This window comes from Bubalus bubalis, chromosome 14, assembly GCF_019923935.1.
Source record: "Bubalus bubalis isolate 160015118507 breed Murrah chromosome 14, NDDB_SH_1, whole genome shotgun sequence".
Lineage (NCBI taxonomy): Eukaryota > Metazoa > Chordata > Mammalia > Artiodactyla > Bovidae > Bubalus > Bubalus bubalis.
In genome coordinates, this window is record NC_059170.1 from 53,588,366 (window position 1) to 53,613,975 (window position 25,610).

General features: G+C 41.6%; 1 protein-coding gene across 3 annotated transcripts in view; it reads left to right on the top strand.

Annotated features, from left to right (window-relative positions):
- The first annotated feature begins 930 nt into the window (after window positions 1-930).
- Window positions 931-25,610, top strand: part of ITGA8 (integrin subunit alpha 8) — a 191,024-nt gene continuing 166,344 nt past the window's right edge. For all 3 annotated transcript variants that reach the window (XM_025264358.3, XM_025264359.3, XR_006544619.2), the window contains exons 1-2: window positions 931-1,287; window positions 1,894-2,027. In XM_025264358.3, the coding sequence (XP_025120143.3) occupies window positions 1,082-1,287; window positions 1,894-2,027 (340 nt within the window). In that variant the 5' untranslated portion in view covers window positions 931-1,081. The remainder of the gene's footprint in view (window positions 1,288-1,893; window positions 2,028-25,610) is intronic.

Sequence of the window (25,610 nt, forward strand, 5' to 3'; positions counted from 1 at the left end):
TCCTCTCTAGTCTTCATTTTCATTTAAACCCAGCGGTATCCTGTTTAACCCTTAATTGCTCTCTTTCCCTGTTAATTCTGTTTCCCTGTAAGACTGCACGTTATGAAAAGGCTTCTGGTACCATACTTCTCCTTTGCCTTTCCCCCCACTCATCTTGCACTCCCTCTCCCAAGCAGAAGACACAGAAAGAGATCAATAACACCCATGGATTGGAACTGATGTTTGAACGCCTGCAGATTCCCAGATTCCAACCTATACCCCCTACGCCTGCTGTGGGTAGACTGTAAATTCCAACATTCCCAATTTTGCTAGTCCTCACCACAATCACACAAGGTCACAGAAATTTAGGACCAAGGCATGTAACCTGCTCCATGTGTCTCTGAGAAAGACCTAAATAAAATCTCCAGGATTGCTTTATTAGTTACCTCTGCAGGGAAGTGGAGGTGGGGGAGGAGAGGATTATTGGATTTAAACTTTTATTCGGATCTTTAGGCTGCAGAGGTAATGCCAAGATCTCGGCTTTGTCTGGCCTCTTCCCTCGTGGTGGGGTACGCTTTCACATCCTTCCATTTGGAAGAAACCAGAGCAAAGCCTCGCCCGACGCTGAGCAGAGGCGGGCGGAGCGGCTTTTGGGGCGGGGGGGATTGCTTCCAAAGCCAATGGCTTGAATTGGCAAGCGGGAGGCTCAGATGATTCTTAAGATGCAATTGCAGTAGAAAGCCAACCCACTGAAACAGGCGCCTGGCGCCGGCCGCCCGCGGGGGCGAGGACTGTCGGTGAGTTACCGGCTCCGGCCCGCACTGCGCGGGCCGGCCACTAGGAGGCGCCCCGAGCGCACCGGGGCCCCCTCCCGCCGCCAGAGGAGGGCTCGCATCCCCTCCGCCAGCCCCCAGCCGCGGGATCCGGCGGCCAGCAGACCGCAGGGGACACGCGGAGGAGCGCCCGGGGCTGTCACCGCCGACGCGTCGCGCGCATCGACCCGGGACCGGGGATCCCCGGACCGCCCGCCGCCACGCCCGCCGTTTCCCAGCCGGGGTCCTCGGCTCGCACTGCCCGGTGAGCACCACCCGGCCGGAGGGCGATGTCTGCCCGGCCCCGCCGCGGTCCCCGGGTCAGCCGGGCACCGCCACTCGCGCCCCTCTGCTGCTTCTCGGCCGCTCTGGGGATGCTGTGGTCCCCCGCCTCGCAGGCGTTCAACTTGGACGTGGACAAGCTCACGGTGTACAGCGGACCCGAAGGCAGCTACTTCGGCTACGCGGTGGACTTCCACATACCTGCCGCTCGCACGTAAGTCGCCCCAGGTGCTGGTCCCTGCCCCTCTGCCGGGGGACCCAGGCCTGTCCCCGCAGCCTGCTGGCAGGCGATCCCGAGCGTCCATCCCCCTGCCCACTTGGGGTCCCGTCCGGTTCCCCGCCACCAGCCTCTATCCTCCCCTTCCACGCTGGATGTCCTTGTGAACTTTGAACCAGGGACATGTCACTTGCCTCGGATCCGAAAGTCCTGGGGAGCTCCAGGGACAAAGACTGGAGCATCGTGCAAAGGGGAAACACAGGACCGAACAGACTCAGGCCAGTTAAAACAAGGACCACAACACGGTCTGTTTATACATAGCCTGTAACAATTAAGCGTCTGGGCTCAAGTGCTGTCTGCTATAAGCAGCTGGGCTCTGTCCTTTGCTAATTCTCACTGCCCCCCCCCCCCCGGCCCCCCGCAATCTCTCAACTCACTGTATACATAGCTCCACCTAGAGAAGAATTAGGAATATTTGCACCCTCTTCCAAACCAGGTTTCAGACGCCCGTAGGTTTCCAAGAGGAAATCTAGTTTGACAGTCTGTCTCCATCATAAGTACGTTTCCGATTCCAAGGAGTGATTTTGTCCAATCTCTTCTCAGGGCGAGTGTCTTGGTGGGGGCGCCCAAAGCCAACACCAGCCAGCCAGACATCGTGGAAGGGGGAGCAGTCTACTACTGTCCTTGGCCCGCCGAGGGGTCTGCGCAGTGCAGGCAGATACCATTTGACAACACCAGTAAGTGATATCTGTCATTCTCAACTGTTGGTTCTGGTTTCAAAGTGCCAGAGCCCTCCGGGAGTCAAGTCCCCACTTTGTAGAATTTGGCCTGTCTGATGGGTCGGTGTTGTGGGCAGTGCAGGTTCGGAGAGAAATCAGCTTTTTAAAGCCCGAGTGAAGGAGAGGAAGATGTTAAGTGCACCCCAGAGAGGGAACAGTATTTTGAGCTTGGGTATTTGAATGCACCCTGGTCACTGCAGTTTCCTTACTATTCTGAGATAAGGGTGTTCTGGGTGAGTGGATGGTTTGAAGAACACAGATGTTACTCCCTGATCTTGATTCTGGAGAGAATTTGGTTGTTTCCCAAGAACAAATCTGGAAAAAGACATAGCCTTAGAATTTCCAGTGCCCACACTCGGGAGGCAAGAGTCAGCTGCTGCAGACCCAGACATCACTCCATGTTGCTATTTAATTCTTTACAGAAAGAAAGCATTTTCTTTCAAAATATTGGACACTGGATGCAAACTAGTACAGGCAGAGTGTGGATGGATTACATTCATTTCCAAAATCCCTAGACAGATGTTTCTTATTTAATTAAAGGGAAAATACATTTTAAACACTTCAGGCTGGTTGTGTTTCCTCTGGTGTTTTCTCCTTGGGTCTTGAGAAAATAATCTAAACTTAATGCTTTCAAAAACATTAACGCTGAATGTTTTAATTTGTACCTCCAAAACTTTATGAATTCAAAAGGTATATATTATCAGAAAGCAAATATCTCTTTTCAAGAAATCTGAACATGTCAACTCAATGTTCTTTGATGAACAATCAATTAAAATACCTTTTGCACCGTGGAACTATTATATGACATCATTCTTCATTATTGTTATATTAGTATATATTTAGAATTTACATAGAATGTCAGTTTTCACAGAATTTTGATGAAATTGGATGGATATTTACCTGTTACTTTAACTGATTTTCATTTTTTATTTTAAAGGAGAAAATAATTTCCATTCTAAGAATGTGGAAATTATGTCACAGAGAAAAGTCCTATGCAAGCATTACCTTGAAATATGACCAAATTAGGAGATATTTTATAAATGCACTTTAAAATTATGTTTTTCATATGTGTCTATATATGGTCACAGTAGCTCTTTTACCATTTAATTAAATAATTCAGTTATTTCATGCCACTTTTCATAAGCTTTTACTTTAAAGTTTAACTATTAGAAACTGGAAAAATTAAACCACTTGATATTCATTTGTGAAAGAAATCTTTCAGTTAGTGGTTGAATCAGGACTTTAGATGCTTCTAAATACTGACTTCTAGCTTAATTTTAAAATAAATTTCCTGAATCAGAAAAATTAAGCATAAAATTAATGGTATTTTACTAATCCATATCAAAAATTTTATTTTTAAAGTATTTTAAGTGTAAGCCTTGATAAATAAAAACATAAATTTTTGGCATTATTTGAATTTAAATTTAGGGTTAGCATTTGGAGACATGTGATGTGTTTTTACCAAGAATCAATCTATAGTCATGGGCATGAATTTAATAACTTTCTAGAATATTCCCATAACATGTCAACATATCAAATCAGGATCTGGTTAGTACATTTTTCCTTTGATAAAGGAAGAATCAATGTCTGTTCAGGTAAGTCACACCTGAAGACCTAAATATTAATCCCAGATGTCACAGATGAAAACCAGAGTATACAGACATGAGTATGAATTTTTAAAAACTGACCACTCCCATCCCCAAAGTTCTGATGTTACATGACAGTAGGTAACATTTTCTAAAAGTTCATTTTAAAGTAACTGTTTGGATCTTCGAATTCAGTTTCCCACAGAAAACTAATGTTGAAAGATTGTGCTTTGATTTCCAGAATAACCCACAGGAATGCACTTAACCCTTACTCTAGCTGAATTGTATTTGCAATGAAAGAATAGGGGACGATCTAGTATGATTCTGGCAATTAAATCAATAGGAAAATAGTAAGAGTGTTGAGAAAAGATCAGCATTCCTTGAAGACGGGGTAGGTGGCACCTTCTGGGCAGGTTCTCAGGAAGACATTGGAACATCTCAAAGGGCTTTTGAGATTAATGTTGTTGGTTCTACATTATGTCTTATTTTACTTCTAAATGGATGGAGTTTTTTTTTTTTTTTTTCCTTGAGAGATGCATGCATCTTACTATCTTATATTCGCAACCATAATCGCTGCAATTTGAGAATTTGTTAGTGGAACAAAGTGAGGGAAAGAAACAGGAGGTAGATAAGTGTTTCTGAAATATTTGAGCAAGAAATAAAAAAAAAAAAAAACAGCAAGGCAGAGGAGGCCACACAACATTAGTAAGAAATGAATGGTCTGTGATGGAATGCACAAAGCAGTGACCTGTGAAAGCCTATGGGAGTTTCCAAGAGCGAAGATTAAGAATGATGGAGAAAAGGAAGTTCCTTGTGTTAGCCATCAGAGGGTACTGTGGGCCCAGGAACCTTGGCTGCTCCTGGGAATGGCCTGAGAATGGGTAGGGGAAGAGGAATCAGAGGCTTGTGGCTCAGGGGTTTGCTACTGAGTGGGAGCCAGTACACTACACATCATTTCTACCAGTGACTTTAGCCGTGAACCCTAAGACGGTGGAACTGCCAGTGAATGCCATTTGCTGCAAAACTGTGAAAGGGAGGGACAGCAGGAGCCCACAGAGCTGTTTCTAGTCTGAGTGTCAGTTTTGTGGGCAGAATATGATCTTGGAACCAAAGATAGAAGGCAGAAATAGGCATTCTGACTCTGGGTGTTGCAGTCAGCATTACCAGATGCATTGCATTTATTCATCACCTACTATGTACCCGTTACTTACTCACACTATTTCTAATCCATACAGTGAAACAACCATGTAAATCCTGTTTCATGAGTAAGGAGGCAGACATCAAAGGTGTTGAAAGATACATCCAAGGTCACACAATGGTTAACAGTAGATGCAGGACTGGTCCTAACAGACTGCAAATTCAAGGTCAGATCCTGTGGAGCTGAGGCGCTGCTCATCTTCCTCCCCCTTCCCCCACTTTCCCACCCGAAGTTACCTTCACACGTTCCAGTTAAAGTGATCCTCCAGAGAAGATCTGAAAGGTGAAACGGTTTGGGTACAGGGTTATGGAAGCCAGAGGTCATAGAGGTAGCCATTGTCAGGGTGGAAATGATGGCTTGTGCAATATATGTCCCCTCAGAGTCCCCATGCACTGTCTCCTGTCTTACTCTCTGGCCATGAGCAGAAGCGTGCACCAACCCCCTCCCCACCCAGAGGAAGAAAATTCCTCTGCTTGACAAAGTAGCAGCTCCAAGTGCTGGACACCCACAAACTGACGTGCACGTAACAGCGTATGATGTCAGGCATCAATAAATATCTCATTGCAAATATTCCTTTGTACAGAGAATCCTGACTGTCTCTGTCTTCCACCCTGTCTGCTTTTACTATTACATCTGAATTCAAGACATTCTGAGTAAATTTGACCTTTTAATGATATAGTTTCAACTTGTTCAGGCCCCTGGGGTGTCTACAAATTAATATTCGCTGTGGTAACCTACTAAACTCTCTCAGCCTAGACACTGGAGGAGACTGGCCTATAATTTAGTCCCTGAATCTGGTTGTGATCTTGAACTTTAGTTTATTTAAGGTCAACTGCCTGTTTTTTTGTAAAGTCTGCCTTTGAGTTTGAAATTTTTTTCATTAAATAGTCATTGATTTTATTTGTACTTTATTCTGTAACTGGGATTAAAAAAAAAATTACTTCTCATCATAAACGCAAAAACAGAGGAAGCTGGGAATTGCCTAACACTTCAAATGCATGAATACTATTAAAATCTGTGGTCCTTTCAAGTATGGAAAAAGGAAGCTTTCGGGAAGCATATGGTGGTGGGGGAGGTGCAAAGTGCAAAGAGTAGATAATTTTCCTGCTCTGTGCAAAATCAAGTGGCTCCAAAAATCCCCTTCTCTCTTCTCCCTTCTGTCTTTCCCCCTTACTTCACTAGAATAAAATTCCCCCACCCCCAAATTGATTTCTTTCCTTTTTGGTCCTAAACTGTGCCCCACGTCTTAAATGTAAAACATCGCATCTGCCAAATTCATGCCTTTCCTTTCTAAATCTATTCCAAGGTTCATTGTTTTTCTACTTCCTACATTTTCCAAACCCATGTGTGGATTACAGAAAAAGCCCTGAATCACAGCTCCCCAGCTAGAAGAGGGGTGAATGAAACAGATACTCCATCTTTGCAGTGATAAGAAGGCAAATTGCAACAATGATAACAAAAGCATAGAACACAAATATTTGATTGTTTTAAATACTCAAATGATTCATTTTGATATTTGGCAAAACTAGTACAATTTTGTAAAGTTTAAAAATAAAATAAAATTAAAAATAAATAAATAAATACTCAAATGAAACATTTTGAGGAGAAAGATAATAGCATGAGCTAATAAATGATCATCATGACAGCATTAGTAATACAGCTGGGAATGCTCCCAATTAGAGACCCACTTAAAGAAGAACAAGAGGAAGTGGGAGGTACCATTGAGATTTGGGAGTCATCTGAGAAAGACTACCAGAATTTGCCTGACCTTAATTTAGCATCTTATATATATATATTTAAAGCTTAACATGGAAGACAATTTGGTTAGGATATTTCAAAGCTCTAGGAAGCTAAGATTTTTGTCAGAATTGTGTTGTAGCTTGGAGACCAGAAGCCTTTGTTGGAGGGGGCAGGCAGGAGTCTGTTTTATTTTGTGCCGAGGGAGCCACACTAAGCAGCAGCTTAAAGCATCTGGTGCTGTGATGGGTACAGGGTTGTATTTTGATAGTATTGGGTGTGCCCTTTTTCTCATGTGAGGGTTGGGAAACATATTGGTCACATAAGCCTTGCTTTTCTAACTTCCTCAGAAAGAAATCAGTTTTTGTTCAATATCAAAGCAGAGGCAAATGGAAGGCACAGCTACCTCCAGTAAATGACAGAGGAAATAACAGAAATGTGATAGAACTCAGACAGCAGAAATCTGGACTCTGGTGAATTCAATTGAAAGTGGGAAAACAAGGTGAAAGCTCAGTGATAATCCGCACCTTTGAGAATTAATAATTGCCAGAGTTAGTGTTTTACTACTTGTACACTTATATATACATATACATACATGAATATACATACACACATACATATACATATATGCACACATGCACGCACGTGTGCGCACACACACTCTTTAGGGCAGAAAGCTTACTCTGCCAAGTACTTCTCTTACTGAGTCATCAGGGGTAATTAAGCTGGAAGGCTTACTTACTCTAGAAACAATTCATGATGGCTCTCAAACTGATGGGCTGGCCTGACAGATGCAACCAGCATCCCTCAGCTTCTCCCAGTCGACTCAGACTTTCATGTGACAAAATGCAATAGCTATCGAGTCCTGATATGAGCCGGGAGGAGGCAGTGGTCCCTACAATACACAGCCCTGGAGGAAGCAATTAGAAAAAAGGAAGTCCTTGAAACTCCAACCAGAAATGGGAAACAGATCTGCTCTATGGCTAGTTGAGTAGAATGAGCATTAGGCGCCTGTTGCTTAATCTGCAAAATTCTTTCAAGAAGCTGGAAGTGTGTGTGATGGAAGAGACTTCCAGGCTCTTGGCAGGAAGAATCCGTGCAGCAGCTGTAGCATTCTGGGAGAAATGTAGGAAATTGTCTTGAAATTGTTCTGAAAGCAAGAAAAACAAACTGGCACACTGAAGCCAGCTGGTTGAGATGTGAGCATTCAAACTTTACCTGTTTTGTGTAGAGAATTGTATCTGTGAGTTGTGTTGATGGAAAGAGTTGCCAACATTCCTGACAAGCTGAGCTCAGCAGTGCCCTGAAGGACACCATCCAGAGACACAAGCATGGATTTTTGAGGAAGAGAGATAAAAGACTAATTATAGATCTTATTAAAAGTGCTCCCTTTAAACATATTTCATTTTCAAAATTCAGTTTAAATACATCTTCAGAAAACATATTAGTGTATTAATCAAGGTGTATCTGTATAATGAAACACTAAAATAGATTAAAAGTAGTTTTGATTCTGGGTTAAGTTATATGAGGATTTGAGGTAGATAAGCAAATTGTGATGCACAGATAGGCATTGAATACTTTAAACACTGGTGTTGCTCTGTTAGGGACCTCAGCCAGGCAACTCTCAGACTAGTTGAAAAGGAACAGGGTTTAACGCCAGCCCTGCAGAAAGGCCAGCTCCTGGATCTCTGAGATTTGAACCCAAAGATCTGCAAGTTGAGAAACTCTTCTAGGTCCACAAATACTGGTGAAAGTGATCACTTACCCTTTTATTGTTTTAGTAAAAGTAAAGCATAGCTTACAAAAACAAGTCTTTGCAGAAATAGCTGGGCTTCCCCGGTGGCTCACCCACCTACAGTGCAGGAGATGTGGAAGACATGGGTTCGATCTCTGCGTCAGGAGGGTTCCCTGGAGGAGGATATGGCAACCCACTCCAGTATGCTTGCCTGGAGAATCCCATGAACAGAGAAGCCGGGAAGGCTACAGTCCATAGGGTTGAAAAGAGTCAGACACAACTGAGTGACTGAGCATGCACAGGTACAAATGGTTGCCAGGCATGAGAAGCGAGAAGGAGGGGTGGTCTGCAAAGGGGAAGATTGAAGGCATTTGGGGAGCTAATGGAACTTCCTATGTCTTGATTGTGATAGTGGTCCATAACTATATGTATATATCAAAAGTTGTTGAACCGGGAACTTTGCTGGTGGTCCAGTGGTTAAGAATCCATCTGCCAATGTAGAGGACGTGGGTTAATCCCTGGTCTGGGGAGATCCCACCTGCCTCAGGGAAGCTAAGCCTGTGCACCACGACTACCAAGTCTGCACTCTAGAGCCTGTGTGCTGCAAGAAGAGAAGCCACCACATTGAGAAGCCCTTACAACGAAGAGTAGTCCTTGCTGGAGATAACTAGAGAAAGCCCACATATAGCAATGAAGACCCAGCGCAACCAAAAATAAATAAATGAATACAAAGAAACAAGAGTTTAAAAGAAAAAAGTCATTGAACTGTACATCTCTAAGAATGAATTTTACTGCATGTAAATGAAACTAAAAAGAGAGAAAGAAAACATTATGGAGTATGCTAGAGAGTTATATATTTGATATGATATTAAAGCTGGTTGTATGGCCATTGCTATGATCATGTGAGTTTAAACTGTTAGACTACAGGAAGGTCTGATGTGATAATAGCTGGGAGTATAAGGCACATCTCTGAAAGGCTAAGTAAGTCGCCTTACTGCCCCCAAACAGGGGAAAACGTATGTCAGCTCATCACGTAGGACCCTCTTTACCATTCTTTAAATAAAGAATACTATGACCAGAATCAGTACTGGCACCCCACTCCAGTACTCTTGCCTGGAAAATCCCATGGATGGAGGAGCCTGGTAGGCTGCAGTCCATGGGGTTGCTACGAGTCAGACATGACTGAGCAACTTCACTTTCCCTTTTCACTTTCATGCATTGGAGAAGGAAATGCAACCCACTCCAGTGTTCTTGGCCTGGAGAATCCCAGGGACAGGAGAGCCTGGTGGGCTGCTGTCTATGGGGTTGCACAGAGTTGGACACGACTGAAGTGACTTAGCAGCAGCAGCAGCAGCATGACCAGAATGTGTGTGGCAACACACCCATGTGAATGGAAACATGCTGAATCAGAATAAATCTTTGCAACGAAGCATCATATTTGGTAATTCTCATGTCGTTGCTGAAATTCAGGCATGGGGTCTCCCATTGATCATCACTGAACTAAGGAGCTCTCACTTCAGACACATTATTGTAGTGACCAAAATTCATGTGACTGCCCTGCAGGGCATTAACTTATTTGCATTACATCAATTTTATTCTTAAGCTCTGATGTTTGACATATGGACACAGATCTGTGTGTGATATTGCAAAATTCTCTATATCAATCAGCCCTGATTTCAGGACAGGTCAAAATGAGAGAAAAGGACACATACCACTGCAACAGGAATAGGTTTCTTTGAGAACCCTACACAGTCCACGTTACTCACATCATCTCACTCCAGGTGGAGCAGGTCAGAGCTAACTCTGCATCCAACCTGCCCAAGTTATGGCTCCATTTCTAGTCTATTGTCATTCCCCATGATTTGCCCACATTTCTCTGTCACAGTCCACCCCTGCCTCCACATGACTTCCACGGTACATCATGGCAAAGCCTACCTCTCAAGCATGCATTACATACACCCATGTCCCTAATCACTCTGAGCCTGTGTCCTGGTTCCTCTCTTGTAACCACCCAGAACATTTTATTTTCCAGCAATGATTTTCTGGTATTTTTCTGGCTTCTCTCTTCCTACAATTCCCAGTGGAATATGTGTTTCAGAAATTAATTCTAAAGTTGCTACAAATCCTAAAATCCTTAAAAAAAAGAAGGGGCATAACACTAGAAAATAACATTTTCAAACATCCTAAATGAGGGTGTATATCCCATAAATGATGCTATAAATCACACAATTGGGTATTATAGACCCTTAAAAATGAAGCCCACTGAGAATCAAGATTAAAATGGGGAAATGCTTTTGTTTTAATGTTAAGTGAAAAAAAATTCAAAATTGTGTCTACAGCCTGTGGAAGAGCACAAGAGGAGAAGGGCAATGAGAGGCTATTGGGAAATATAATTAAAACTGTTTTTTTCTTCTTTTCCTAGTGCATTTATTACTTATTATTAAAAACCATGAACAGGTATTCATTTATGATCAGGAAAAATAATAATAAAACATGAAAAGATTTCTAAACGAAATTATTGAGTTCACTGAAGTATTATGAAGATTAACAGTGGGAGACCACGGCTCAGGTTTTGTGTTGACTGAAAGCAGTCTTAATGGTTTCCTCATTTGTCTTGGGTATACATGGTAGAGTAGTTTATAAATGTACTCATTTACGTATAACTGCTTATGTTTCAAAATACTGATGATCAAGGATATTTTCAATGCCAATTGTGTGTGTAAAAATAAGAAGACACTATTTATCACCTGTTTCTATTCTAGATTCTACATCAATAGAAACATTAAGCTTGGTGGTCTGACACCAAACATAAGCTTGGTGGTCTGACAGTTTCTAAAGACTTTAATTTATTTTTTATTATTATTATTGATTTGTTTATTTGGCCGTACTGAGTCTTAGCTGTGGCATGTGGGGTCTTAGTTGAGGCATGCAAGCTTTTAGCTGCAGTCTATGGGGTCTAGTTCCCTGACCAGGGATTGAACCTGGGCTCCCTGCACTGGGAACATGAAGTCTTAACTTCTGGACCGCCAGAGAAGTCCCGAGACTTTTAGAATAAAGAGAGCTGTTAGCAGGGGCCAAACTGTCTTCCTGAGTCTTCCGGAAACACATCCAGAAATCAGGTTTAGTCAAGTACCCAGACATCTCATGATCCAGTGAGGTTGACACATAAAATTAACCAGCACGTCTTCTTTGTGACTCACAATATGTATTCTCCTAGAAAAGGCACTGAGAATTTGTGAACTAAAGAAACCCATTGGATTCATAGGGTAGAATATTTTTTTGACGGTCATTATTTCTCCTCATATCTCTTAAGCCAAAGAATGCCCGGGATTACTCTAGTATCAAATAACTCCAGATCTCTTGGCGTAAACCAGCCAAGGTTTATTGCTTGTTCACACTGTCTGGTTAATATGAGCTGGAGAGGAGCCTCTGCTTATACAAGTGACCCAAAGACCTGGCCTGATGGAGATTCCTGATTGACACGTGCTTTCAAGGCCACTCTAACTGGGAAGACTCATGGCAAATTGCACCTCGTCTAGTAAAGCTTCCACGTGGAATTGACATTTACTGATTCTCCTCGTGTTTGGTGGCCAGACAAACTAGGAAGTTGGCCATGCCATCTTATTTGAATATCTAATTATTTGAATATTTGATTATCTTTGTGTTAGATTGGTATGTTTAGGCACACCTGTCAAAGTTGCTTATACACAATTTTTAAAAGAATACTAGAAATGAAATGCTATAGAATTTAATCCTTGAAAATGTTATTAAAACAGTTTTCTTCTACTTTTTTTTTTTTTTTTTTTTGGCATGATGCTGGCAGTATCTTAGTTCCCTGACCAGGGATTGAACCTACTGGATTGCCAGAGAACTCCCTAAAGTTGATTTCTTTTTCTCTTTTTTTTTTTTTTGTTGGCTGCACCTTGCAGCCTGCAGAACTTCCCCAACCAGGGATCAAACCCATGCCCCCTGCCGTGGAAGCATAGGGTCTTAAACACTGAACCACCGGGGAAATCCTAATGTTCTTCTATTTCTAATGGACATACTCTGTAGGACATATTTTTTGGAGGCTTTGAAATAAAATAGTTCTTTGGGGCTACAGTTCTAATCCTTACATTTGTAGATAAGGAACAGACAAGACACATGGCAAAGAAACAAAGGTGTTCCTATCAGGAGATGCAAAGATAATGGGTGAAATGCATACTGACAATAAATTCTCAACTTGTTCCACCTGGTGTCCAGTCTCTGGCACAGATACTGACTAGGGAGACTGAATACCCTTCATCCTTTAAGTCAGGCTCTTTGGGTGACATATTAAATCAGAATGTCTTTTTCCCTCAAAGCACCCTTTGGTTTACTTTAATTCATTTTTATTTATACAATGCAGTTGACCTTTGAATAACAGGCATTTGGTCTATGCCAATCCACTTAGGACACGACTTAGTGACTGAACAACAAATCCACTTAGGAGGACTTTTTTTTAAAGTAAATACCAATTATTACAGGGCTTCCCTGGTGGCTCAGATGGTAAAGAATCTACCTGCAATGTGGGAGACCTGTGTTTGATCCCTGAGTTGGGAAGATCCCCTGGAAAAGGGAATGGCTACTCACTCCAGTATTCTGGCCTGGAGAATTCCCTGGACAGAGTAGCCTGGTGAGCTACAACCCATGGTGTTGCAAAGAGTCAAACATGACTGAGCACCTAATACGCATTATTACAGGATGCTCAGATGGTTGAGTCTGCAGATGCAGAACCTCATTATGGCAAGCAAACTATCTGCCTCCATAAGGGCATCTGGAAAGGAGAACATCTGAGGTTTTGGTATCCATGGTGGGTCCCGGAACCAATCCTCAGAGCTGCCCAAGGGTCAACTATGTTCTCTTAAGAAACAGCAGAGTTGAAATTAAAGCTTAGATTTGTTGTCGTTTTAGTTGCTAAGTCATGTCCAACTGTTTTGTGACTGACTACATGGACTGTATATAGCCCATCAGGCTCCTCTGTCCATGGGATTTCCCAGGCAAGACTATTGGAGTGGGTTGCCATTTTCTTCTGCAGGGAACCTTCCCAACCTAGGGATCAAACCTGAGTCTCCTGCACTGGCAGGCTGAACCACCAGGGAAGCCAGTAAACTTAGATTTAGCAGTAAAACCAAATTTCAGCAATAAGAGAAATGTTAAGAACTCTCTACAAGCAGTTGTGGTCCTTGACCCTGCTTGTATGGCCATGAACTTACCCTTATGGAATTTACAGTGAATAGTAAGTTGAAAAGTAAGTTTTGACAAGTTGACAAAAAGTATGGTAAGGCCAAAGGGAACAGAGAGTGGTGTGTGTGTGTGTGTGTGTGTGTGTTTATACACACACATGCACTTTTTTCTAATTCTCTGGGGTATTATTTTCCTGTTGCTGCTGTAACAACTTACCACGTACTTTGTGGCTTTGAACAACACAAGTTGATTATCACACAGTTCTGGAGGCCAAGTCTATAATATTAGGTCTCACTGGGCTAAAATCAAGGTGCTGGCAGAGCTGTGCTCCTTCTGAAAGCTCTGGGGGAGGATCTGTTTTCTTGCTTTCTTCAGCTTCCAGAAGCTGCTCACATATCTTGGTTCATGGCCCTCTTCCATTTTCAAAGCCAGTACTGTCAGCTTGAGTCTTTCTTACACTGCTCTGCCTCTGGTTCTTCTTTTCTACCTCCTTCTTTCACCTTAAAATATCTTTGTTATTACTTTGGACCCTGCAGATAAGCCAGGATCATCTCCCTATTTTAAGTCAACTGGTTAGCAACCTTAATTCCATCCACAAACTTAATTGTCTTTTGTCGTGCAGCCTAACATAGTCTCAGGTTCAGCGTATTAAGATACAGACATCTGAACTTCCCTGGTGGTCCAGTGACTGAAACTCTGCACTCCCAATTCAAGGACCCCAGGTTCTATCCCTCAGGAGAGCTGGATCCCATATGTTGTAACTAAGAGTTCACATGCTTCAAAAAAGATCCTACATGTCATAGCTAGGACTCAGAGCAGCCAAATTAAAAAAAAGAAAGCAAAAACATGTAGACATCTTGAGGGCTATTATTTTTCTCACTAAAGGTGGTCAGAGAAAGTTTCACTGAAAAGGTGATATTTGAACAGAGGCCTAAATTAAGTGAAGGAAGAAACCATGTAGTGGAAGGGGGGAAGTTCTACATTGTAGGACAGTCAGGGTTAAATCTGGAGAGAAGAGTGTTCTTGGGAAATGGAGAAGACCCACTGGGTTAAACAGAAGTCAGGAAAAGAAAGATAGAAGATGAAGCAAGACTGTCTAGCACCTTACAAGTCAGTTGGACTTTGGGTTTTATTCTAAGAGTGATGGCAGTCAATGGTGGTTTTGAGTAGGCAAGTAACAGAATTTGATTATGTTTTAAAAAGGATTGGTTTCGTAGAGTGTAGGCAACCACAGCAGAAGCAAGGGGAGACATTCCTATCGTCTGGTTATAGAAAAGTGTGGTCTGGGTTGAGTGATAGCAGTTAGGGTTGAGTGATAACAGTTAGGTTTGAGAAATGGCTGGATTTGGGATTGATTTGAAAGTGAAGTTGGTAGAATTTTCTTTATGGATCAGATGAAGGATACAGAAGAAAGAGAAAAATTTGATCTGAGCAACTGGAGGAATGGGACTGAGACAGGGAACAGGGGAAGGAGGAAATCTGAGAGAAAGTATCCAGTTGAGTCCAGATAGGAGAAACTGGAGATGTTTATCAGACATCAGAGTGATATCACATAGGAAGCTGGATAAATAAACCTAAAGTTCAGGCAAGAGGCTTGGAAATTTAAATGTGGAAGTCGTAGGTGATATTTAAGGCCATGACTGATGGAGAGAATGAAGAGAAGTGAGGAGAAACAAAGTGAAGCAAAGAGAAGAGAGAAAGGGAGAGGACGGGAAATGTCCTTGTTTATCTTAATTTTTTTTCTAAATTTATTTATTGTTTTTGGTTGCACTGGGTCTTCGTTGCTATGCACAGGCTTTCTCTAGTTGCAGCAAGTGGGGGCTACTCTTCGTTGTGGTGTGTGGGCTTCTCATTGCAGTGATTTCTTTTGTTGCAGAGCATAACCTTTAAGCATGTAGACTTCAGCAATTGCAGCACGTGGGCTCAGTAGCTGTGGCTTGTGGGGAGGCTGGACCCCACTTCACTGGACTACCAGGGAAGTCCTAGAGTCCCTGCCATTTAAAGAACAATCAGTGTTGAGGAGGAGGTATAAACAATGCTAAGAAGAAGCTGCTGGTTAGGCAGAAGTCAAGAAGCCAGTGAAGAAACTCATCTGAGGACCTCCCTGCTGACCAGTGGTTAAGAATCTGCCTGCCAATTCAGGAGACGCGAGTTCTATCCCTGGTCCAGGAACTAGATCCCCTATGACTCAGAGCAGCTAAGCCTATGTGCCACAACTACTGAGCCTGTGCTCTAGAGCCAGGAGCTGCAACAAGAGAAGCCACCACAATGAAAAGGCTGCGCGCTGCAACTAGAGAGTAGCCCCTGCTCACCGCAACTAGAGAAAAGCCTGTGCAGCAATGAAACTCGTGTCAGTTGGAGTAAACTTGGAGAAGGCAATGGCACCCCACTCCAGTACTTTTGCCTGGAAAATCCCATGGACGGAGGAGCCTGGTGGGCTACAGTCCATGGGGTCGCTAGAGTCGGACATGACTGAGCGACTTCACTTTCACTTTTCACTTTCATGCATTGGAGAAGGAAATGGCAACCCACTCCAGTGTTCTTGCCTGGAGAATCCCAGGGACTGGGGAGCCTGGTGGGCTGCCGTCTATTGGGTCACACAGAGTCGGACACGACTGAAGCGACTTAGCAGCAGCAGCAGCAGCAGGAGTAAACTTTGAACATTTGATTTGATAATAGAAAGTAATTGACAGCTGACAAAAGCAGTTGCGGTGGTGTGTGTTGGGAGAGGATGAGAGAAGACCAGCAGGAGACAGCCGGTCTATAGAGTCACTTTTTCCCAAGGAGCTCTGCCCTAATGGGACTCCAGAAATGTAATCATCGAGGAGACATGATAGTGTGTTTGTGATCTCATAGGAGTTCTTCCATCCAGTGGGAAACAATGATGCTGAATAAAGGAGGAGAGGGATGTGCGAAACAGATTCCTAAGTAGATGAAAAGGGATGAGTGTGACTTTACACGGATGGAGGCACTGGCTTTGGAGGAACATAAAGGTGATCCATCCTCAGTGAACAGAGAAGGCAGAGTGAGAGTAGGTTGGTGGGTTTAGTAATAGAAAGAAGAAAATGATCCTTTTTCATTTCTTCTAATTTCTCAGTGACATAAGCAAAATTATCAACTGAGAGTGAGCAGGTAGACAGAGAAGGCTGGGGATAAGGAGAAAAGTTAAATAGTAATAGCCAAATGGCTGAATGAATTGAGCAACCAGGGATTGCCTGGTAGCCCTATTTAAAATCTGAATTTATTTGGGGAAGGAGGTGATTCTTTCATTTCTTGATATCTTCTTTAACTGTATTATGTAAATCAGCAGAACACCCATCCAAGAAATGGCTTTTATCATACTAACAGAAGTCCGAATGTATGTCCAGAACAAGACTTACACATGGCCCAAGTCAAATTACATATGAAAAAACATTTCAAATGATTCTATACGATGTAGAAACAAATGTCTGAAGAACACTGGCTAGGCCCTATTGGTTTTTAAAAACAGGAAGTTGGAAATGTGATCTTTATTCTCTGGAAGACAATATAGATATGGAAATAATTGTAGCAAAAAATTTATATTCTCATCTTGATCAGGTAAACTGTATAACAGCAAGATTATAATACATTTACTATTGCTATCCCAAACCCATATTTATGAATGTTATTATTAGAATTCTAAAAGTGTACTTTCAACTCATTTAACTTTATTCCTTATTTAGTTATGTAAGGAACCAAACACTTAAATAGTGATATAAAAAAATAAAAGCTTCATGATTTCCAGAAATTTGTTAGACTAGAAGAGTGAGCTATAAGTCTCTTAAATTCTAAATGGCTGGGTGGCTTTAGAAAACAACAGCAAGTGTATCCATGGAGGAGGAATGCCAATGACCTTTCAGTTACTACTTTATACATTTCTTTATACAAGTTCTCTTACTTTATATTGTTTGAATTTTTTAAAAATGATAATCTCAAAGAATTTCAGTTTGAAAAGAATTTTTGGCCCTACATTCTATTGTATTCTATTCCATTCCACTTTTTTTCACAAGCATTTATTTACTAAATTTTGTCCCATATATTCTCTACTTTCTTACCCCTGTGTGAGTGACTGTTTGTCATGCATGGCCCTACATTTTAAAGCAGGTTTTTAAGGAAGCAATTTGGATTATTTGGCAAATAAGGAGGAATAGAATTTTGCAAGAGCAGCTTCATGAATAAAGTCTGGGAGTGAGACTCAGAAGGGACAGGGAAGGAGCTCTCTGAATGGCGGGCTATCTGAAGATCAGATGCAGGGTCTGGGATCTACATTGTGGAGGGTGGGATATTTAGAGCTGATCTAAGAGGTAAAGGCAGGAAAACGTGTGTGTATTTGCACATGTGTGTACATGCATACATCTGTATATAGCATACATATATGATACAAGTAATAAAACTCAGTTATATAGAATGTTTCATTGGAATAACATATTTCTGTCCATCAGTGGATGAATGTGTAACACACACACACACATTGTTGTTGTTATTCTTGTATAGTTGCTAAGTCATGTCCAACTATTTTGCAACCCTATGGACTGTAACCTGCAAGGCTCCTCTGTCCATGGGATTTTCCAGGCAAGAATACTAGAGTGGGTTGCCATTTCCTTCTCCAGGGTATCTTTCTGACTCAGGGTTTGAACCCATCTTATGTATCAGCAGGCAGATTCTTTACCACTGAGCCACCAGAGAAGATATATATATATATATATATATATATATATATATATATATTCACAATGGAATACTACTCAGCCATTACAAAGGAGAGATCCCCTGCCGTTTGTGTCAACATGAATGAATCTTGAGGGCATTATGCTAAATGAAATGAAATAAGTCGAATAGAGAAAGACAAATACTATATGATCTCTCTTATATGTGGAATCTTAAGAAAAAAAAATCTCACAGAAAAAGAGATCAAACTTGTTGCTACCAGAGGTGGGGGATGGGGGGCAGGACAAATGGGAGAAGTGGGTCATAAGGTATAGATTTCAAGTTATGAAATAAGTAAGTACTAGGGATGTGATGTCAGAGAAAGCGATGGCACCCCACTCCAGTATTCTTGCCTGGGAAATTCCATGGATGGAGGAGCCTGGTGGGCTGCAGTCCATGGGGTCACGAAGAGTCGGACACGACTGAGCGACTTCACTTTTACTTTTCACTTTCATGCATTGGAAAAGGAAATGGCAACCCACTCCAGTGTTCTTGCCTGGAGAATCCCAGGGACGGGGGAGCCTGGTGGGCTGCCGTCTGTGGGGTTGCACAGAGTCAGACACGACTGAAGCGACTTAGCAGCAGCAGCAGCAGGGATGTGACGTGTATGTACCATGTTGACTATAGTTAACACTTTTATATGGCATGGATGAAAGTTGTTAAGAGAGTCAATCCCAAGAGCTCTCATCAGGAAAATAGTTTGTGTGTGTGTGTATGTCTATATGAGATAATGGATTGTAGTGATCATGCCATGTTGCATGAAAGCCAAAACATTATGCCATACACCTTAGACAGTGTGTGTGTATGAGTCGCTCAGTTGTGTCTGACTCTTTGCAACCACATGGACTGTAGCCCACCAGGCTCCTCTGTCCATGGGATTCTCCAGGCAAGAATACTGGAGCGGGTAGACATTTCCTTCTTCAGGGGATCTTCCCAACCCAGGAATTGAACCTCGTCTCCTGCATTGCAGGCTGATTCTTTTACCATCTGAGCTACCAGGGAAGCCCTAATACAATGAAGCCCTACACAATGCTGCATGTCAATTATATCTCAGTACAACTGGTGGGGAAAGAATAACACATTCTTTAATATTACATGATAAAATGAATTCGTGTGGTATTTCCTTAAAGACTTGAAAATTCACAATAAGATGATCAAGAGTATAAAGGCTGCAGAGGTATTCTTTCATGGTTTTTCATTGTGGTTTCGGGATATAAGGAAGAATTCATTTGGAAGTTTCATTTTCCTGGACATAAAAATTGATCCAGAGTCTTTTCTTGGATGTTTTTTTTTTTTTTTAGACACGGAGTTCTCTGGCTACCAATATTTTGTTTTGAATTTTATATAGATCTATTCCTTGTTCTCCGATAGATAGTACAATTTAAATGAAACATTTGTAGCATATGCTGATCAAGGGAAAGATTACAAACAAACAGTTAAAGACTTCCTTTCCCCTTTTCCTGATTAAAAATGCCTGGACAGCTCCTGCAACAGCTTGAAGAAAATCCCTAGTGTGAAACACGGAAGGTGATGACTGGAAGTTACAGGGAAACTTACTGTTTTTCTGGGACGAGGCTGAGGACTTTCTAATAGTTTTCAAAAGTCCTCCGTCTGCCACAGGGTTTGCTTGCACCTGTTGTTGGTTTGCGTTCTCTCTCCGGTGGTAAGCTATCCTCACTCTGTGTAATCCCCCCCATTCTACTCAAGGAGAAGATTAGAAAACCTGCCTGTGGCCCCATGTGCGCACCACATCTACACTCCCTAACCCTGCTCAGAAGTTAATACTCCTGTGAAAAAAGAGCCAAACGTTAGTAGGTTTGCGACCCACTGGGTTGTACCTTGATTGCCCAGAGACCAAAGCTATCAATTTAGAGAGACAGCTTCAAAGCCCAGAAATGTCAGACAAACCAAATCCACTTGATTGCCACCACCCATCACTCAGATTAGCCTTCAGATCTGATTGTTTTTTCTTCTTATTTTGCCACATGGCACAGCATGCAGGATCTTAGTTCCTAGACTAGGGATCAAACCTGCACCCCCCCCTGCATTGGAAGCTTGACCACCCGGGAAGTCCCCAAATCTCTAGGTTTTTATCTTTAGTTTTTCTTTTTTTAGATCAAAGACGTAACAATGTTCACTGTAACAATTCAAATAGTACAGAAATATACACAATTGAAATATAAACAGTCAATAAAACATGTACACTCCCTGCCTTCAAGAAAACCATCAGGAACAGTTCCGTGTCTATACATTTACACACCCACACACAGAACATTTTGAACTGAAAGGATTATACCGAACAATATACTATACAAGCTTCTGAATGAATAGATGGGAGTTTGGTAATTCACTCAATAAGCACGGAGGTACCACTACGTGTTAGGCACTGATTTAGAAGTGGACAGTACAGAGGTGAAGCAGAAGACATCTCTGTTCATGGGATTCTTGTATATCTGGAAGAGAATGGATAGCCAGTAAACAGGCAAACTAATAAATAAAACCATCTCAATGAATGGTAAGTGCTATGAAGAAAAGTCTAAAGGGTAACAGGAGAGAATGACTTAGGGTAGGATGAACTAGCTGCTTAGGGAGGGAGTCTCGAAGGAAGTGGCATTTGAGCTAAAACCTGAGTGACAAGAGGGAAGCAGCCTTGCAGAAAACAGCGGGAAGAATATTTCAGGCAGTGGGAGTGAGGAGACAGTCATATGCAATGAGGAGCCCGAAAAGCCTGGGCATGTTTAGGAAAGGCGGTGTGTCTAAACTAGGAAAATGGGAGGAGAGGATGTTGGAGAGGCAGGTGGGGGGCCAGGTCATGCTGGACCCCTCCAGCCACGTCAAGAGGTACCATTGCAGAGGAGCTATGACAACAATTCAGGGGAAAAAAAAGATGGATTTTTCAGTTAGTGGTGCTGAGACAACAGGCCTTTCAAACTGGAAATAAGACAGCCATGCCACATCCTATATAAAAACAAATTCTGGGTGGGCAACAATCCACGAAAACAAAGTTGAAACACTAGCAAAGATTGAGAAGATACTGGCAACATATATGTGGGAAAAAAATCACTACTCAGAATATATATTGAATTCTTCCAATCAATGGGACTAAAATTAAACCAGGAAATGAGAAAAGGATATGAACTAGCAATTCGCAGAAGAAAAAAGTGTATGGTCCATAAGCATAAAAAGATGATCAACTCTACTGATAATCAGGGAAATGCAAATGAAAACAGAAAAAATGAAAGACCATTTCATAGTCCTCCAGATTGACAAAAACTTTAAAGTCCTGCAGTGGCAGGAGTTGACAGTCCCTCTCTCATGCCTTGCTAGTGGGCATGGAAATTGGGCTACTTTGGAGGTCGACTGCCATAGCTGATATACACATATGATGATTGTCTATGACCTGGCAACTTTATTTCTAGTCTGGTGTGAGAGAAACTCTTCTCCATATGCAGAAGATGGGGGTAAGGACTCGCAGGGCACACGTTTGTTATAGTAGAAAAACTGAAAAACCTAACATTCATACGTAAATGGAATGGATAAATAAAATGCAGAAGGCTATTCAATGGAATACAATACTGCACAGGAATTTAAAAGAATGAGTTGGATCTGCTATCTATCTAATCATCAAAACATGGATTACCTCCCCAAAACATAAAATTGAATGTTAAACACAACTACACACTCTTCTATACAGATAGTATAATACCACCTTTTTCTGTTAAAAAGAACACACAAAAGAATAGTTTGTCAATAGTAAACTGTTGGCACACTACAACAAAATCTGATCCACCACCTGCTGTGTCTGTAAGTGAAGGATAGTTTCTACGTTTTGTAATGATTGGGGGAAAAATTTTTTAAAGAGTAATATGTAAATGACACATGAAAATTACATGGAATTCACCTTTCTTTGTCCCTAAGTCAAGTTTTACTGGAACACAGCCAAGCTCATTTTTTAAAAAACATATCCATTTTTTAAAAAACAAATCGTCACCTCTATGGGTGGGATGGGGAGGGAGGTGGGAGGGATGTTCAAGTGGGAGGGGACATGGGTAAACCTATGGCTGATTCATGTTGATGTTTGATAGAAACCAGTGCAATACTGTACAGCAATTATCCTTCAATTAAAAATAAATAAATTAAAAAAATACTGTCTGTGGCTGCTTTTGCTACAGAGGCAGAGGTGAGTAGTTCTGACAGATCATAGAGAGTACAAAGCCTGAAGTACTGATCCTCAGTCCTTTATGGAAGATATCTGCAGACCTCTGTTCTGTGTTTCACTTGGACATTATTTTTTAAGTGTTTGGGAGTATACACATCACATTCATGATGGTGGCTACCTCTGGAGAAGGAGGGGCAGGGGAGTAGAACTGGAGATAGATGTCAAAGGGTATTGTGATGTCTGTAAATGTGAAAAAACTTTAGTTTTCAGTTCTACCCGGTGGGAATACAAGTGCTTGTTACATAAGACCTTGAATCTTCCTGTACTTTTTCTTTAAAGGCTCAGAAAAGCTAAACACAAAAATATATTTTATAGACAATATTTGATATTAATGCATCTAAATCTGTCATATATATATACATATACACTTTTAATTTTTGATTGAAGTAGAGTTAATTTTACAGTGTTGTGTTAGTTTCAGTTATCAATGTTGTTAATTATTCAACAATGATTCAGTTGTACATATACCTGCATCTATTCATTTTCAAATTCTTTTACAGAATATTGAGCAGTTTCCTGTGCTATGGAGTAGGTCCCTGTTGGTTATCTGTTTTAAATATAGCAGTGTGTTCATGTCAGTCCCAAATTCCCAATATATGTTTTAATAGTTGAACAGTAGTCTTATTTATAGATAACAAGAATTTCTTTTTGTGATGGTTTTGATTTGAGATTCAGGATCTCTCCATGAATTTATGAAGTATCTGATTTCTTCTTCCCTACAATGCCTGTTTAGGTCCTAAGACCTATTTTCTATTGAAATTTAGTCTTTTTCTCTTATTGATTTGGGGACTCTTTTACATATGAAATCTATTGATTCTTCCTTTGAAAAAGAATCATCTGGATTTTCATTTATTTACTTTGTTAATAGTCTCCTGTCACTTCAGTTCAGTTTAGTTACTCAGTCGTGTTCAACTCTTTGCGACCCCATGGACTGCAGCACACTAGGCATCCCTGTCCATCACCACTCCTGAAGTTTACTCAAACTCATGTCCATTGAGTCGGTGATGCCATCCAACCATCTCATCCTCTGTCATCCCCTTCTCCTCTTGCCTTCAATCTGTCCCAGCATCAGAGTCTTTTCCAATGAGTCAACTCTTTGCATCTTTGCATCAGGTGGCCAAAGTATTAGACTTTCAACTTTAACATCAGTCCTTCCAACGAACATTCAGGACTAATTTCCTTTAGGATGAACTGGTTGGATCTCCTTGCAGTCCAAGGGACTCTCAAGAGTCTTCTCCAACACCACAGTTCGAAAGCATTAATTCTTTGGCTCTCAGCTTTCTTTATAGTCCAACTCTCACATCCATGCATGACCACTGGAAAAACCATAGCCTTGACTAGATGGACCTTTGTTGGCAAAGTAATGTCTCTGCTTTTTAATATGCTGTCTAGGTTGGTCATAACTTTTCTTCCAAGGAGTGTCTTTTTATTTCATAGCTACAGTCACCATCTGCAGTGATTTTGGAGCGCCTAAAAATAAAGGCTGCCACTGTTTCCCCATCTATTTCCCATGAAGTGATGGGACTGGATACAATGATCTTTGTTTTCTGAATGTTGAGCTTTAAGCCAACTTTTTCACTCTCCTCTTTCACTTTCATCAAGAGGCTCTTTTGTTCTTCTTCACTTTCTGCCATAAGGGTGGTATCATCTGCATATCTGAGGTTATTGATATTTCTCCCAGCAATCTTGAGTCCAGCTTGTGCTTCTTCCAGCCCAGTGTTTCTCATGATGTACTCTGCATATAAGTTAAATAAGCAGGGTGACAATATACAGCCTTGACGTACTCCTTTTCCTATTTGGAACGTGTTGTTCCATGTTCAGTTCTAACTGTTGCTTTCTGACCTGCATACAGATTTCTCAGGAAGCAGGTCAGGTGGTCTGGTATTCCCATCTCTTGAAGAATTGTCCACAGTTTATTGTGATCCACACAGTCAAAGGCTTTGGCATAGTCAATAAAGCAGAAATAGGTGTTTTTCTGGAACTCTCTTGCTTTTTCGATGATCCAACACATGTTGGCAATTTGATCTCTGGTTCCTCTGCCTTTTCTAAAACCAGCTTGAACATCTGGAAGTTCACAGTTCACGTATTGTTGAAGCCTGGCTTGGAGAATTTTGAGCATTACTTTGCTAGCATGTGAGATGAGTGGAATTGTGCAGTAGTTTGAGCATTCTTTGGCATTGCCTTTCTTAGGGATTGGAATGAAAACTAACCTTTTCCAGTCCTGTGGTCACTGCTGAGTTTTCCAAATTTGCTAGCATATTGAGTGCAGCACTTTCACAACATCATCTTTCAGGATTTGAAATAGCTCCACTGGAATTCCATCACCTCCACTAGCTTTGTTCATAGTGATGCTTTCTAAGGCCCACTTGACTTCACATTCCAGGATGTCTGGCTCTAGGTCAGTGATCACACCATCGTGATTATCTGGGTCATGAAGATCTTTTTTGTACAGTTCTTCTGTGTATTCTTGCCATCTCTTCTTAATATCTTCTACTTCTGTTAGGTCCATACCATTTCTGTCCTTTATCGAGCCCATCTTTGCATGAAATGTTCCCTTGGTATCTCTAATTTTCTTGAAGAGATCTCTAGTCTTTCCCATTCCATTGTTTTCCTCTATTTCTTTGCATTGATGGCTGAGGAAGGCTTTCTTATTTCTCTTTGCTATTCTTTGGATTTCTGCATTCAAATGGGTATATTTTTCCTTTTCTCCTTTGCTTTTGGCTTCTCTTCTTTCACAGCTATTTGTAAGGCCTTCTCAGACAGCCATTTTGCTTTTGCATTTCTTTTTCTTGGGGATAGTCTTGCTCCCTGTCTTCTGTACAATGTCACGAACCATTGTTCATCAGGCATTCAGTCTATCAGATCTAATCCCTTAAATCTATTTCTCACTTCCACTGTATAATCATTAGGGGTTTGTTTTATGTCATACCTGAATGGTCTAGTGGTTTTCCCTACTTTATTCAATTTAAGTCTGAATTTGGCAATAAGGAGTTCATGATCTGAGCCACAGTCAGCTCCTGGTCTTGTTTTTGCTGACTGTATAGAGCTTCTCCATCTTTGGCTGCAAAGAATATAATCAGTCTGATTTCGGTGTTGACCATCTGGTGATGTCCATGTGTAGAGTCTTCTCTTG